Source organism: Macrotis lagotis, chromosome 2 (assembly GCF_037893015.1).
Source record: "Macrotis lagotis isolate mMagLag1 chromosome 2, bilby.v1.9.chrom.fasta, whole genome shotgun sequence".
Taxonomy (NCBI): Eukaryota; Metazoa; Chordata; class Mammalia; order Peramelemorphia; family Peramelidae; genus Macrotis; species Macrotis lagotis.
In genome coordinates, this window is record NC_133659.1 from 73,828,333 (window position 1) to 73,843,056 (window position 14,724).

The 14,724-nt window shown below is 36.2% G+C and overlaps 1 protein-coding gene across 8 annotated transcripts in view; it reads left to right on the forward strand.

Moving 5' to 3' along the window:
- The window catches only part of AXDND1 (axonemal dynein light chain domain containing 1), a 134,798-nt gene that overhangs the window by 56,198 nt on the left and 63,876 nt on the right, over positions 1–14,724 (forward strand). For all 8 annotated transcript variants that reach the window (XR_012475611.1, XR_012475612.1, XR_012475613.1 and 5 more), the window contains 3 exons: positions 3,526–3,763; positions 11,546–11,756; positions 13,439–13,532. Coding sequence is in view for 1 of the 8 variants with exons in the window: in XM_074222149.1 (XP_074078250.1) it covers positions 3,526–3,763; positions 11,546–11,756; positions 13,439–13,532 (543 nt within the window). In the remaining 7 variants the exon portion in view is untranslated. The remainder of the gene's footprint in view (positions 1–3,525; positions 3,764–11,545; positions 11,757–13,438; positions 13,533–14,724) is intronic.

Genomic DNA, 14,724 nt, shown 5'->3' on the forward strand with positions numbered 1-14,724 from the left:
TGAGGAGGAATGGTCTGATAGATAGGAGAATCAGTAGAAAGTAGTATATCCAAAACCCAAGGATGAGAGTATCTGACTAAAGAGTCTATAGAAGTCTACAGAAAGGTCAAGAAAGAGGAGGATTGATTTAAAAGATCCTCAGTAACTTTGAAGAGAGTAGTTTAGTTTCTTTAGGGAAGTTATCAATTAAAACTGGTTTTGATTTGAATCCCCTGTTGATCTCTAGTGATCAGTTCATCAGTGTTGCTATCTTTTTTTTTTTTAGATTTTTCAAGGCAATGGGGTTAAGTGGCTTGCCAAAGGCCACACAGCTAGGTAATTATTAAGTGTCTGAGGTCGGATTTGAACCCAGGTACTCCTGACTTCAAGGCTGGTGCTTTATTCATTGCACCAGCTAGCTGCCCCCAGAGTGTTGCTATCTTGACCTATTTTTTTTTTTTTACAAACTTTTAATTCTCTTTTTTCCTAAGTTTAAGCAAGGTGAAAACTTGAATAAAGAATTTTCCTTTTAGCAAGGAATATACCTGTTGTAGATGAACTTCTCAGGAGTTTAGCCACAGAAGACCAAAGAGATCTAGGATGATAGGGTTAGAGGGATGAAGTGAGCATTGTTTGAGAATGAAAATATGGGAATTTTTGTAGACATTAGAAGAAGAGACAAAAGACTGGGAGAGGTTAAAGATAAAATGGAATTGTGGGGGTAGTAGAGGAGTAATTTCTTGTATGAGAGGATAGTGTGGAATCACTTTTGCATGTAGAAGCCTTAGTTTTTGCAAAGTGAAAGACTCCTTTCTGTGAGACAGAGATAAAGATGACAGTGAGAGAAGGCATTTTACTAATTTGAGGTTAGAAGTGAGAGAAGAGTAAGCTTTTGTTTTTCCCCCCAGTAAAATAAGAGGCAAGATTCTTAACTGAATGGAAGGGAGAAGAGAAAGTCATTAGAAATTTGAAGGGGAATGAAAAAATTTAGAAGAAAAGTTGTAGTCATTAGGATCACAAATTAATTAGAGAAGTATAGAAGGATTACCTTGCAGTGGTGAGAGCCCAACTGAGGTTTTTGCCATGGTTTTATGATTTTCTCCAGTTTTGTTTAGCAGCATGTTTGTGAACAAGGGTAGTAGATGGTGGCTTGTCATAGACTGATGATAGCATAGTGAGTTGATTAGTGTAGATGGAACCAGTTCACCAAAGGGTCCACACCAACAAGGTCTATGGAGTCCACTTAAGAGGGATGTGAAGAAATTCTGATGATATAAATAGAATTATAATCCTAATCAGGAAGAAAGTTATTAATGTGTTCAAAGAGAAAGTAAATGTATAGGAAAATAATGTTTGAAAGTATGAAAGGCAAGTGACTAAAGATGAATATAAAAATTCTTTAAGAATTCCATGAAGAATATTAACATCTAAAAGGAACTGAAGCTGGTGCTAAATGCTAACGATAATTTAAAAAGAATTTTAGTTGTTGCCAAGACAACGTTTGAAGAATGGATAGGATTGCTATTGATATAGGATGGGATTTTGATAACATATAACAAATGGGCTTTAAATGTTCAACTCAACTTTTGTTCCTATTTCCTCTTCCAAGGAAAATGGTTTTTCTCTTTGATCATGAATAAAAATGGAAATCTAGGTTAAATGAAGAAATGGTCACATAGCATCTAGCTGCCTTTTCATTGCATTCAAATCAATAGGCACAGATCAAGAATATCTAAGGATTTTGAAATAAGAACAATGCTTAGGCACATAGTAAATACTTCATACATATTAATCTGAGACTGGTAGTTGTGATTACAGAGACCTTTTCAGTAATGCTTGAAGGAGCAGGGAGAAATGTCCCAATTTTCAAAAATGAAAAAAATAGTGCTTGATAGACAAAGTCTATATTAACTTGGAATAATTGCTATCTAATTGTTATCTATTCCATTCAAATTTTGTCAATCATTTGGTGAAATTTGTCAAATTTGCAGTTGATATAATAAAGCTCTGAAACACATGTATAACAGAATATGCATCCAAAAAATTTTTAGCAATCTACAACATAGGTAGCCTGCCTATAGCCAATGAAGATGGGGAAAATGTTCTAGACCACAGTTCTAGAAAAAAAAAGATGTTAAGAGTTTTGGTGGGGGGCGGCTAGGTGGTGCAGTTGGATAAAGCATTGGCCCTGGAGTCAGGAGTACCTGGGTTCAAATCCGGTCTCAGACACTTAATAATTACCTAGCTGTGTGGCCTTGGGCAAGCTACTTAACCCCATTTACCTTGCCAAAATCTAAAAAAAAGTTTTGGTGGACTATAAACCCATTATAAGACATCAGTATATCATGGGCACCAAAAAATTTCATGCCATAACAAGAGATCTGAAATAAGAGATGTAATGGTTCTGTTATATTTTGTCCTGGTTAGGTCAAACTTTATTCATTTCTGACACTGCATTTTAAAGAAAACATGGACAAGTTAGAATATATTTAAGAGAGGAGGGTAAATTGCTTGATGAGAGGATTAGAAAACATTCCATAGCAAGATGATTTGAATGAAATTAACTCTGGATAATTTAGGTTGGAGAGGAGAAGATGAGGAAATGGGGTGGAGAAGATATTTGAAGAATTGTCATGCAGAAGAGGGACTGGATTTTTTCTACATAGATCCAGGAAACCCCACCAGGCGTCATGAGTGGAAGTTGTAGAGAGATAGATTAAGGCTTCATGAAAGGGAGAAAACCAAACTTCCTAGTAAGAATTATATCTATTCAAAAGTGGAATTGGATGTCTTGAGGTCTTCACTAGACATCTTTAGGCAAAGCTAGATGGCCTCTTGTAGAATCTGTGAAAATAATTCTTTAGTTATTGATGGACTAAGTGGTTTCTGAAGTCTCTTCCACTTGAGATCCTGTGATTCTGTATCTTAAAATGAAGACAAAAGAAGGATTGATTGATTGATGAGAAAAGTAGTGAATAGAGAGATCAATGTGAGGTCAGGAAGACCTGTATTGAATCCAGTCTCGGATTCTTACTAGCTGTGTGAACTAGGTTTGGATATCATTTTCTGGGTCTGTAAATAAGATCCCTTCCAAGATCCCTTCTATTCTATGACCTAGTTATCTCATGGAACAAAATCTAAGGAGGAGTATAAGGGATAGGAACAAGGGCACGAAAGGAAGAGTCAACTTTGCCAAGGGGCAAGAGCCACCTCATCCTTGGAAACAGATTTTAAATTCTTAAAGGAAGACCAAAGAGGGGGTCCTGATGCTCAGACATAGATGGGATAAAATGGAGGACTTGAGGATAAAGGATTAGGTTTGGAATAAACTAGTAAGTGTGATAGCAGGGCTGCCACAATTGCCATATAGGAGTGGAGGACCTAATATAATTTAGAAATTGGATATTTATAATGAATTCAGTGTCATTTCATGACTTTCTCTAGTAGCTGATGGTCATGTTGTACTTGTTAATTAGGACCTTGGGGAATTTCCCAATAATGGGATATTTAAGGAGTGATTTTGTACTTTATTCTTTCCTATCTTAGATGTTGCTTGAAGATTATGAAAACAATAGTGGAGATAAACTATTTGAAAAGACTGAGACTCTCAAGATTGCTCGTCGTCTGCAAGGATCCTGGGCAGAGTATGGGAGAGCAATAATGAAGCGTCATAAAACTGTAGATGGGAACTTTTCCCCCCAAGAGACTCTCATGGAAGAGATTAATGAGTATAGCTCAAAACTCTGCAGAGAATATGAATTGAGAGTGAATGGAGATGAAAATGGTAAATTATATAATGAAAATTTTGTCATGATGTAGCATGATGTGTCCTAACATAGGGATGCCATAAAAGGCCTTCTTTTTTCAAGGCAATGGGGTTAAGTGACTTGCCCAAGGGCACACAGCTAGGTAATTATTAAGTGTCTGAGGCTGGATTTGAACTCGGGGACTCCTGACTCCAGGGCTGGTGCTCTATCCACTGTGCCACCTAGCCGCCCCTAAAAGGCCATTTTTAAAAAAAATCAAGTTTGCATAGAAAATCGATATTGAGCCAATTCAGTCTTATAAATAGATCTGGTTATTGGTTTCTTAATCTACAGAAGTTAAGTAGCAATTGGTAATTGGGGGTGTGGAAAGGGCTAAAAAATGAGGGCTTCTTGAGCTATTCAGACATGAGAACTCAAAAAATCTAGTAATCTGAAGTTATTAACATTACAGACCTTATTAAGCTCTGAGGATACAGTTGTACAAATCACAGAACTATCACTGATATTTATAATGATGTTTCTGAGTTGTTCAAAAGTGGTTAATTTATTTTCATTTTGTTTTAAACAGTCAATTAAATGTGTAATGCAGCTTAGATATCCTGTCAAAATGGTTAAAATATAAAAAAGGCTTAGTGCTTTGGAAAATCCACTTATGTGGAATGGCCTATTTCCCAGTAAGGTTGGTGTTCTCAAGAGAATTCTGTCAAGCCTAGCCCCCACACTTCAGTATATCACAGAAATCTTTTTCTTTGAAAGAACCTGCTTTGGGGGCAACTAAGTGGTGCAGTGGATAGAGCACCAGCCCTGGAGGCAGGAGGACCTGAGTTCAAATTTGGCTTGGTGACCTTAGGCAAGTCGCTTAACCCCATTACCTTGCAAAAAAAAAAAACACCTGTTTTGCCATAGACCATATTTATTTATACAGATATTATAGTTACATCATCCTATACCAGACAGTATCATCAGCACTTTATGATTATGATCTCATCTGATGTTCACAACCCACCTGGGAAGTAGATGCAGTTATTAACCCTATTTTACAGAAGAGAAACCTGAAGAAACAGAAGTTAAGTGACTGGCCCAGGGGTCATACAGCCAGTAAATATCTGAAGCTAGATTTGCATTCAGTCTTCCTGATTCCAGCCTACATTTGGTCAAACATTTGATTAATTGACCCCTAAAAGGTGCCTAGACTTAATGAAAACTTCTAGCAGTTACGGGGGCAACTCCAGACCAAATGATTTTGTAGGTTCCTCGCCCCTGCTATAGGTTTTTAACTGGGACTAGTGAATCCAGAATATCTGACATGGTTTTTTTTTTAAATTATTTGATATTTTGTTTTTTTTCTCAATTGCATGTAAAAATAATTTTGATATTCATTTTTTTCTTCAAATTTTGAGTTTCAAATTCTCTCCCTCTCCCTTACCTCCTCCTATTGAAAAGGCAAACAATCTGACACAGATTATTCATGTGTAGTTATGCAAAATACATTTCCATGTAAATCATTCTGTGAAAGAAAAACACAAAACTCAAGAAAAATAAAAAGTATCTTTGATCTGCATTCCAACTCTACAATTCTTTCTCAGGAAGTCAGCACTTTTCATCATTAAGTTCTGCAGAACTGACACGTCCTTGTGTAACCAGGCCTTCAGGCTTTCCCTATTGGTACAAGGTTCAGAACCCTAACCTTGAATCCTAGGAAATATCAAGTCACACAGTCAGTTTTCTCCTTGCCCTGGGAGAGAGGCTAAAACAAAAACTCTGAGCTATTCCCCTTCCAGGAAAGGGACAGTCAAGGTTTAACCTCATTTCCTTATGAGGCCTGTAGCCTGAAGGCTCTTTTTCTACATAAATTTCCCTTTCTTTAAACTATTTCTGATTCCAGGTTTGTTTCATATAAAACTATGATTGATTACAATATCATGTCTTTCAATTAACTATATACAGATGAATTGCAATAGAAGATGTAGATGAAGGATTTGTGTAGTAGTACAATAGTACAAAAATAGTATGTAGAAAAATAGAAGGTGGCATAGAGGGCCATTAGTTTTTCTTACAGTTTTAACTTTTTTTTTTTAGGTTTTTGCAAGGTAAATGGGGTTAAGTGACTTGCCTAAGGCCACACAGCCAGGTAATTGTTAAGTGTCTGAGGCTGGATTTGAACTCAGGTACTCCAGGGTTGGTGCTCTAAACATTGTGCCACCTGGTTGCCCCTTGACTTTTTAATATATTAAATATAAATTTGTGTGGTGTATGTAATCTATAATTTATATATTATTACATTTATTATATGAAGGGACAGAGTGGATAGAATCCTGGAGTCAGGGGGACCTGAAAGACCTGTGTTAAAATCCAACATCAGACACATACTAGCTGGGTGACCCTGGGCCAGTCACTTAACTCTGTTTGCCTCATTTTCCTCATCTGTAAATTTCCTTGGAAAAGGAAATGCAAACCACTCCAGTATCTTTGCTAAGAAAAGCCCAAATGTGGTCATAGAGAATCAGATATAGCTAAACAACTGCAGCACATTTATTATGCATTATATAAGAACCCTCAAAAGTGCACATTACCCACCCTGGGAAGATGTGACCATCCACCCTTCCACATTCCCCAGGATAGAAATCAGGAAAAGGACTTGACTACTATTATAGCTTCAGGCCAATGCTGGTTTTCCCCTACTGAATTAGAGATTGATGACCAGTGTCAATGACCTGCTTCTCCCATGGCTTATAGATGGTGAGAAGGAGAAAGAAGAAAAGGAGAATGGGCAGTTGGGTGGTGCAGTAGATAGTGGATAGAGCACCGGCCCTGGAGTCAGGAGTCCCTGAGTTCAAATCCAGTCTCAGACACTTAATAATTACCTAGCTGTGTGGCCTTGGGCAAGCCACTTAACTCCATTTGCCTTGCAAAAACCTAAAAAAAAAATCTGGCCTAAGACACTTAATAATTACCTTGCTGTGTGAACTTGGGCAGGTCACTTAAGCCTATTACCTTGCAAAAACCTAATTAAAAAGAACAAAAAAAAAATCTGACTTCGGACACACTTAATAATTACCTAGCTGTGAGACCTTGGGCTAGTCAATTAACCCTATTGCTTTGCAAAAACCAAAGAAAAGAAAAAAACAGAAACAAAGGAGGGTTTTCAAAAATTATAAGATGCCCTAGCTATCAGAAGACTAGGTAGAGAGCTTAAAAACTCAGTGTTAGCAAAAGAGATAGATTTAGTTGTCAAGGAAACTTGATCCTGATGGATTTGCAGGAGAATTCTTGGTGCCTACACTTCATAAATTACTCTCAAAAACTGAGAAAGAAGGCACCCTACCAGAATTTTTATAAAAACAAATATAGTCATAATGTCTAAATCAGAGTAAGATGAAAACACACATCAATATTATTAATATTGACTCCAAAATTTTAAATTTTGCCAGACTATAGCAATTTATCCAAGAAATCATTATGATCAAGTGGTATTTATACCAGGGACACAAGGATGGTTTAACATTAGGAAAACTACAACATGATCATATTAAAAAAAACCATCCAAAGCCAAATGGTCATTTGAATTGAAGTAGAAGTACAATTTTTTTTATGCTAAAAATCTTAAAAAGTATAGGCATAGAGGGATTCTTTTTCAACATTATAAAAAGCAGCTGTAAAACAAAAAGCATGCATCATAAGCAAATAGAAGTTATGACTTGCCCAGAATCACACATCTGGATTTGAACTAAGAAAGAATTCGTTATTCAGTTTCATTGGGGTTAAGTGACTAGACCAAGGTCACACAGTCCCTGAACTCTCTCTACTGTGCTACCTATCTGGTTGTAGGAACTCCTAGACCTCTAGTCTCTATATCCTTTAAAGGAAATCCCAAAGGAAGGAAATAAACTTTTACTATGTTCTATTCACTTTGCTAAGTAATTTTCAAATATTTTGTTCTCATCAGAACCCTGGGAAAATTAGCCCTCTTTTATTGTAATTGAGGAAACAGAGCTAGGCAGCCCTTAAGTGATTTGCTTATTGTTCCACAGCTAATAAGTACTGGAACCTGAATTTGAACTTTATTCTTCTTCACTTCAGGCCCCATCACTTAGTTCACTGCACTATCTAGCTGACATTAAAGAGAGGTTAAAAAAAGTAATTGGAAGGACTGGAATACAATGTGAATCTTAGAATTATTGTTATTCAATTTTTTCAATCATGTCCAATTCTTTATAAGGTTTTTCCTTGGTGAAGGTACTGGAGTGATTTGGCTATTTCCTTTTCCAGCTCCTTTTATAGATGGGAAACTGAGGCAAACAGTTAAATGATTTCCCAAAGTGTCACAGCTGGGATTTGAACTCAGGTCTTCATGATTCCAGACCTGGTGCTCCTCGACTGCCTAGGTGCCCTCTTTGATAGAGTCATGAAAAAATGCTGATGAAATGTTTTAGATATATATAAAAGTCATACATTACATGTATAAAAATATTTTATCTCTGTGATATTAGGAGTAAAGCAGAAACTATTATATCAAGTGAGATTAAGACAAATTTCAGTATAGTTTCAAAAAAATAATTTCAGAAATATGACCAAGAACATTGCCAACTCTATCACAGAAATTGAGAGTATTCTATATTTAAATATAATATATACATTATATGTAGATAAGTAATATAAATGAAAAATAAAAATTCACTTTAGCTATTGACTGCCCTTTAGAAATTACAAGTCATTTTGTCTATAGGTACATCCTGGGGGATGTGAGGTAATCTTGTCCCCAAGATCCACTCTTCTAACTGTAGATGGGGAGGGAGCTGTTAGATCTGTATCTCTGCTGGCTGCTGAAGTTCTCCTTGGAAGAACCTTGTGACCATGAAAAAGTCACTTAACCCTGTTTGCCTCAGTTTCCTCATCCATAAAATGAGCTATAGAAGCAAATGGAAAACCATTTTGGTATCTTTGCCAAGAAAACCCCAAATGGGGTCACTAATCAGACATGATCTAAATTACTGAACAAAAGTAAACACACACACAAACACACACACACAAACACCCCAACACAAAGAAAGAAAAGCTGAATTTTTTCAGTAAGGCTAAGAATAAGGGGTTTCTGGGTACTGGAGCTTCTCAGAAATATAAAAAATAAATCCTTTAAGTACTGAAGCTTTTTTATATCCTTTTAGAAAAATTCCTGACAGATCTTATACTTTGCAAAATCTGTACTGACTTTTGCAGACCCTGGAACCTTGAATCTCATGATCTCATGTCATGTCACTTGCCCTTGGTAAAATGAAAAACTGAATTAAAAGTTTGAAGCGGAATTGCTAGAGAATATATGAGTTTTATGGTCCAGTTTCATACTTTGGTCCTATCCATTCTTTTAAAGCTTATTTGCACCTGGTTTCTAATAGAATAAACATTGCAAGAATTCAACTATTAAAAAAAAATTGAAGTGGGCTTCTATTAGAGTTATTTGCTTGTCTTTACTATAATTGTCTTTGTTGAAGTTCTTTGAAGAGACAGCTTAGCCTCATGGTTTTAGAGATTTAGGACATGAAATAGCCTTTGCCACTTAGTAGATAATGTTCTGAATATGGTTGGGGTCCTAGCAATATAGATTTAGAGCAGGAAGAGTTCTGAGAGACAGAGATGAAAAAACTGAAGGCTAGAGGGTTTAATAGAATTCCACTGCCCAGGTTCATGGCTTGTAACCTGTCACTTTCCTACCAATCTTTCACTTAACTCATTCTTTAAATCTGGAAAGTGAGGAATGCCACATCTCAAGTAGAGGTCACCTTATTCTTTTCTACAAGGAAACATTGCCATCTTCTGTATTTTTTAGGATATTGCTGCTTTAGAATATTGATGTCAGATTGAATTTTTATAACTGTAGGCAAGATGGAATGTGGAGGGGATAGTGTGGTGAAGGGTCTGGTTCCAAAGAGGGTCCTCATAGAATCTGGTAACAAACTAGAAAAAATATACTGATGAATGAATGAAGGTGCCACTCAAATCAGTATGGAAACATTTGTTAATTTGTAAAGGATGTAGGATGGCTCCTAAATCTTATCTGGGAGACCCAAATATAATTAATAGAAGAAAAACTATCATGTAATTAATTGACTGCAATATGTCCAAGTTACTGTTGTCACAAGGGAAGGGTGGTGATAGAGTTTGTGAAAAAGCAGTATGGAATTCTGGAAAGACCATTCCAGAGGATCTGTGTACCTGTCTAGTCCAGGCCTTATTATCAATCCCTATGAGATATGATAAAGTGATATAATCTCCTTTGGCCCCAATTTTATCTTCATAATGGGAATGACAGAACCTCAGTTTTGCAGCTTTTTGGAGCTATTGTGATACCAAACAAGATAGTTCATGTGCAGGTTTACCAGCCTGTCTAGGGGACCAAGTACAATGGCCATGGATGCCAGCATTCTGGTTCACTTAGGATATCTAGTTTAGTGGATAAGGCCCAGTCCACCTATCACAGCTTAATGACAACATCCCTTAAGGTCATTTAGTTCTTTTGTGATAATTCTCCACCCACAAAACAATCTTTTGATAATTTAGTTTCCAAGACATAAAAGACAGCTAAGGTTCAGTGTATAGAGCCTTGGTCTTGGCATCAGGAGGATGGGAGTTCAAATCCAGCCTCTGATACTTACTAGCTGTGTGACCTTGGGCAAGTTAATTAATCCTGATTGCCTCACATACAAGGCCATCTCCAATAGTCCTAATTCATATCTGACCACTGGACCCAGATGACTCTGGAGGAGAAAGAGAGACTGGTGACTTAGCACAGTCCCCCCTCACTCATATCCAATTCATATGATTTTCATGGCCTCACCTCTCTGATGTTGTGGTCTTCTTTGAGAATGAAGGATAAACATTATTATCATTATTATTCCAAGACATAATTTCCTATTTGGAAGAGAATATGTCAGCTTGGTAGTGTAGTTCATTAAATTGGTATTCTGATTAATTAATTATTCTCTTGCAAGTTTAATGGTCACAAACCTCAAGTTCCCATACAGGCAAGACTGAGGATCTGACCCTCATTGTGTGTTGTAGAAACCCCAAGAAGTTCTGTTTGAACATCTGATCTCTTCCTCTCTCTTTACCTTTAATGCTCATAATTAAGAATTTGCATCTTTGGTTCTTTGTAAATACCTTCTCATGAAATCTCTATGAATTTATTCTTTGGTAAATTGCAAATTCCCTTAATGGTCCCAAACTTCTCCCTGGAAAAAAAAGTCCATTTAAAGATTACCAACATTCCATTAATGTTACTTTATGGCCAAGTCATGGAATTCAAGAATTAAAGATGACTATTACTCAAGGAGTGATGGAAAATGACAACAAAGAAGGACACAAATTAACTATGAGGAAAAATCAGAGTAAAGAATGTTACCTTGAAAATGTAAGATTGAAGAAGATGGGCAGCTCACAGGGTGAGGGTGGGCAGTTCATATGCTCCTTTAGTATTCTTGTGATATCAGAAGAAAGGGTGAATTTATGGAAGGATATGGACAATCATGGAAAAGTCATTGGAAGGATAATAACAGATCAAAGATAATTTGGGTATGAAGTCATATAATTGGCAAAGACTCATTGGATTTAGTTCCTGGCTGAGAATTCAAAGAAATCAGATTAAAAAATTGATGTATAGAGAAATTACCAAAGTCTAAGCAGTGCAAAAAAAGGGATACTTAGCATTAAATCATCAACTTGTTTTATAAAAACCATTTTTTTCATTGTGGAAAAAATTTCAATCATCCCACTTAATGTTTTTTTCCATCTTTAACTATTCTTAGGTTATAACAATTTTTTTAAGAACATAAATTCTACTTTTGAAACATGGATATACAAGATGGAAAATGAGCATTCAGTTTTTTCAATGAATCAAGCAGACTGGAAGATACTTTATGCAAAAATTCCTAAATTGCTCAGTTTGCTGGATAGGATGTTAGACATTACTGGTGTTACCCCATCAAATGAAGAGGAGATAAAGAATAATTTGGAGCCGTAAGTGAAAGCTCTTTTGCCTTAACTGCTTTCAACTTGAATAGTTTCAGCAAACATTAATTAAGAACCTATGTGCAAATACTGAGCTAGACTTTGAGGAGGTTCAACAATTAAACAAGATAGTCTCTGTCTTCATGGAATGGAGTTTAGTAAGAGGTCATGACATAGACACAAAATAATTACTTAAAGAAGCATTAAGAAATGTATTTAAGAAAATACTTACCATGGTCCAGAGACAATGTTAAATCCTAGAGATATAAAGAAAAAGCAAAAATATGCCCTTATGAATTTTACATTCTAAGGGGGCAGCTAGGTGGCGCAGTGGATAGAGCAACGGCCCTGGAGTCAGGAGTACCTGAGTTCAAATCCGGCCTCAGACACTTAATAATTACCTAGCTGTGTGGCCTTGGGCAAGCCACTTAACCATGTTTGCCTTGCAAAAACCTAAAAAAAAAAATTATATTCTAATGTGGGGAGACAGCATGTATATAATGAACTAGAATATGAAATAACATATGGTGTTTAAAGAATAACATGGTGATTATAGAGGTATAAATCAAATATTATACAAATTCTAAGGGAAAGAGCTATTCCTTAGTACTGGAAAGCATTTCCTAAAGTAAGTAGGGCCTGGGATACAGGTAGAATTTAAGTTAGTAAAGATTGGAGAAGGGATGAACATTCCAGACTTAGGACAAAGCTTAATCAAAGGGTTATTTAATCCATGGTCTAGCATTCTCCCAAATCTGGGCTCAAATGAACTGGATAATCATCTTGGAAACAATCTTAAAAAGTTTTTCTCTTTGGCTGGTTGGTTATATCTCCATATAGAGTTTTCTTTTGGAAATCTCTAAATATAGCTTCAGAAATGTAGGTACCCAACTCCCATACAAGCACTCAAATAGCATCAGACACAGGATAGCCTTTATTTTCTCTCACACAAAAGGAAGACTTAAAGAACTCTTTCCAACAGACTCCATCTTCACAAGAATCTTGAGTCAAGCACTTTATCTTGGGGCAGCCCCAATCACTGACACTTAAGTGGTAGTTACTTTTTGTTGTGTGCAGGTATAATTCTTCTGTACTCTCCAACTACAGTCATGGATAGTCAAAAGTCAAAACAAAGGTTCACCAACCTATTAGCTCATCAAGTTGATTGGGGAACTCACTGATAACCCCTTTACAGTAGGAAATAGGAAGGCAATATAGTTGTTCTGGAATGGGAATAAGACTGGAAAGGGAAGACAATGGAATGCCCTTGATGCCAGACTTAGGAGTTTTAATTTTATTTAGTCCCCTTTTGTGGAGATTTTCTGAATCATCTCCTGTGTATTTATTTAAAAAGTAATACATTAGATTAAAAGTGGTTGTCTATAAGGAAGATACTTTTTGTAGTAAGCAACCAACATTAAAAAGATAGATCTATGAAGGTCAAGGTGAAGCATTGACTGTTGGTAATAGTCTAGTAATTTGGTGGAGTGTAAGTAATCAAACCAAGCAACAAAATCCTGATTTTTGCTCCATATGGCCTAAAGTCAGAAGAAAATAATCAACTCACCACTCTATTTTGAGCTAGATAGACTTGGTCAAATAATCTGTTCATCTTTTAGCTAATAGTTATTTAAAGTATATATTTTTTGAATTATGTCACTTATCTAAAATTTACTTGATGTTTTCATCAGGATCATTCAAATTAAAGTGTTTAATTTGATACAACAATGGATTTTGACCATGTCTAATGGGACTGACAAGGACACCTCTGAGCTTCATCGACAAGTATGTATCAATCATCCTAGAGGGTTGTAAAGTTCACCCTTGAGGGTTGTGAGACATAGCTTGCCCTGCCCACAAGATCACTAAGTCTAGAGTGCTAACTAGAATTGATTTTTTGCTGTTGTTTGTTTCGGTTATGTCCAACTCTTTGTGATTCATTTGGGGTTTTCTTGGCAAAGATACCAAAGTGGCTTGTCATTTCCTTCTCTAGTTTATTTTACAGATGAGGAAACTGAGACAAACTAAGGGTAAGAGAGCTAGTAAGTGTCTGAGTCAGTAAAAATAAGCAAACTCTCACCCTGTATAAACAATCCATTTGGCTATACAGCTTGTTTTGAAAACATGAATTTGTTCCAATACAATTATATAATATTTTAGCGAATAATTTGAGTATAAATTGAATTTCCTTTTTTAGCTTATGCAAAGACAGAAAGAACATAGAAAACTGCCACTTTACCATAACTTATGAATTGCAATTTTTCCAATGCCTGCTTCCATAAGTAAACCTCAGGAATGAAGGAAAAGCAACAATTACGAATACTGTATGATGTCTGATCTGACAACTTGTGTAGTTTTACTTTGGTGCCATAGGAGATATGAGCAGAGCAGGACTCCCCTACCTGCCACCACCTCCTCCACATTCCAAAGCTGGACTCACCAAGGCTGACCAGTCTAGACCCACTGGAATTGTGGGATTCCCACATCATATTTATGGGGGGATATTCCATTGTTTTCACTCTTAGAGTTCACACTCCTTTACATAACTCCATTTCCTTTCTCTTGGCTCTCAAGTTTTATCTGATTTGGGGAACTTCAGCTCTCAGAGAGGGTGTTTTTCTTTTTTCTAAAATATTCTCAAGGGGTTAATGCTCATCATTATTCTCTTGAGTGCTATTTCTATGTCTCCAAGAAGCACATATATTATAGTAAGCTTTGAGGATCTTTTCTATGATTTGTTTTCCTTACAGGTTGCCCTTGGAATGACTTCTTAGATCTCTTCCCAGGTTTTCCTTACACTCATTCAAACTTTTACTGCTTTTCTCTGCCTTCTGAGATGATACTGTTCATGATTGCCTATCATCCTTTAAAAAAGATTTTGTAAAAGTATCTTTATTCTATCTGCCACCTCTCTCTTTATATTCGTCACATATTTGTCGATTTAAACATTTTCTGACCTTGTTTTGGTCTTCTGGGA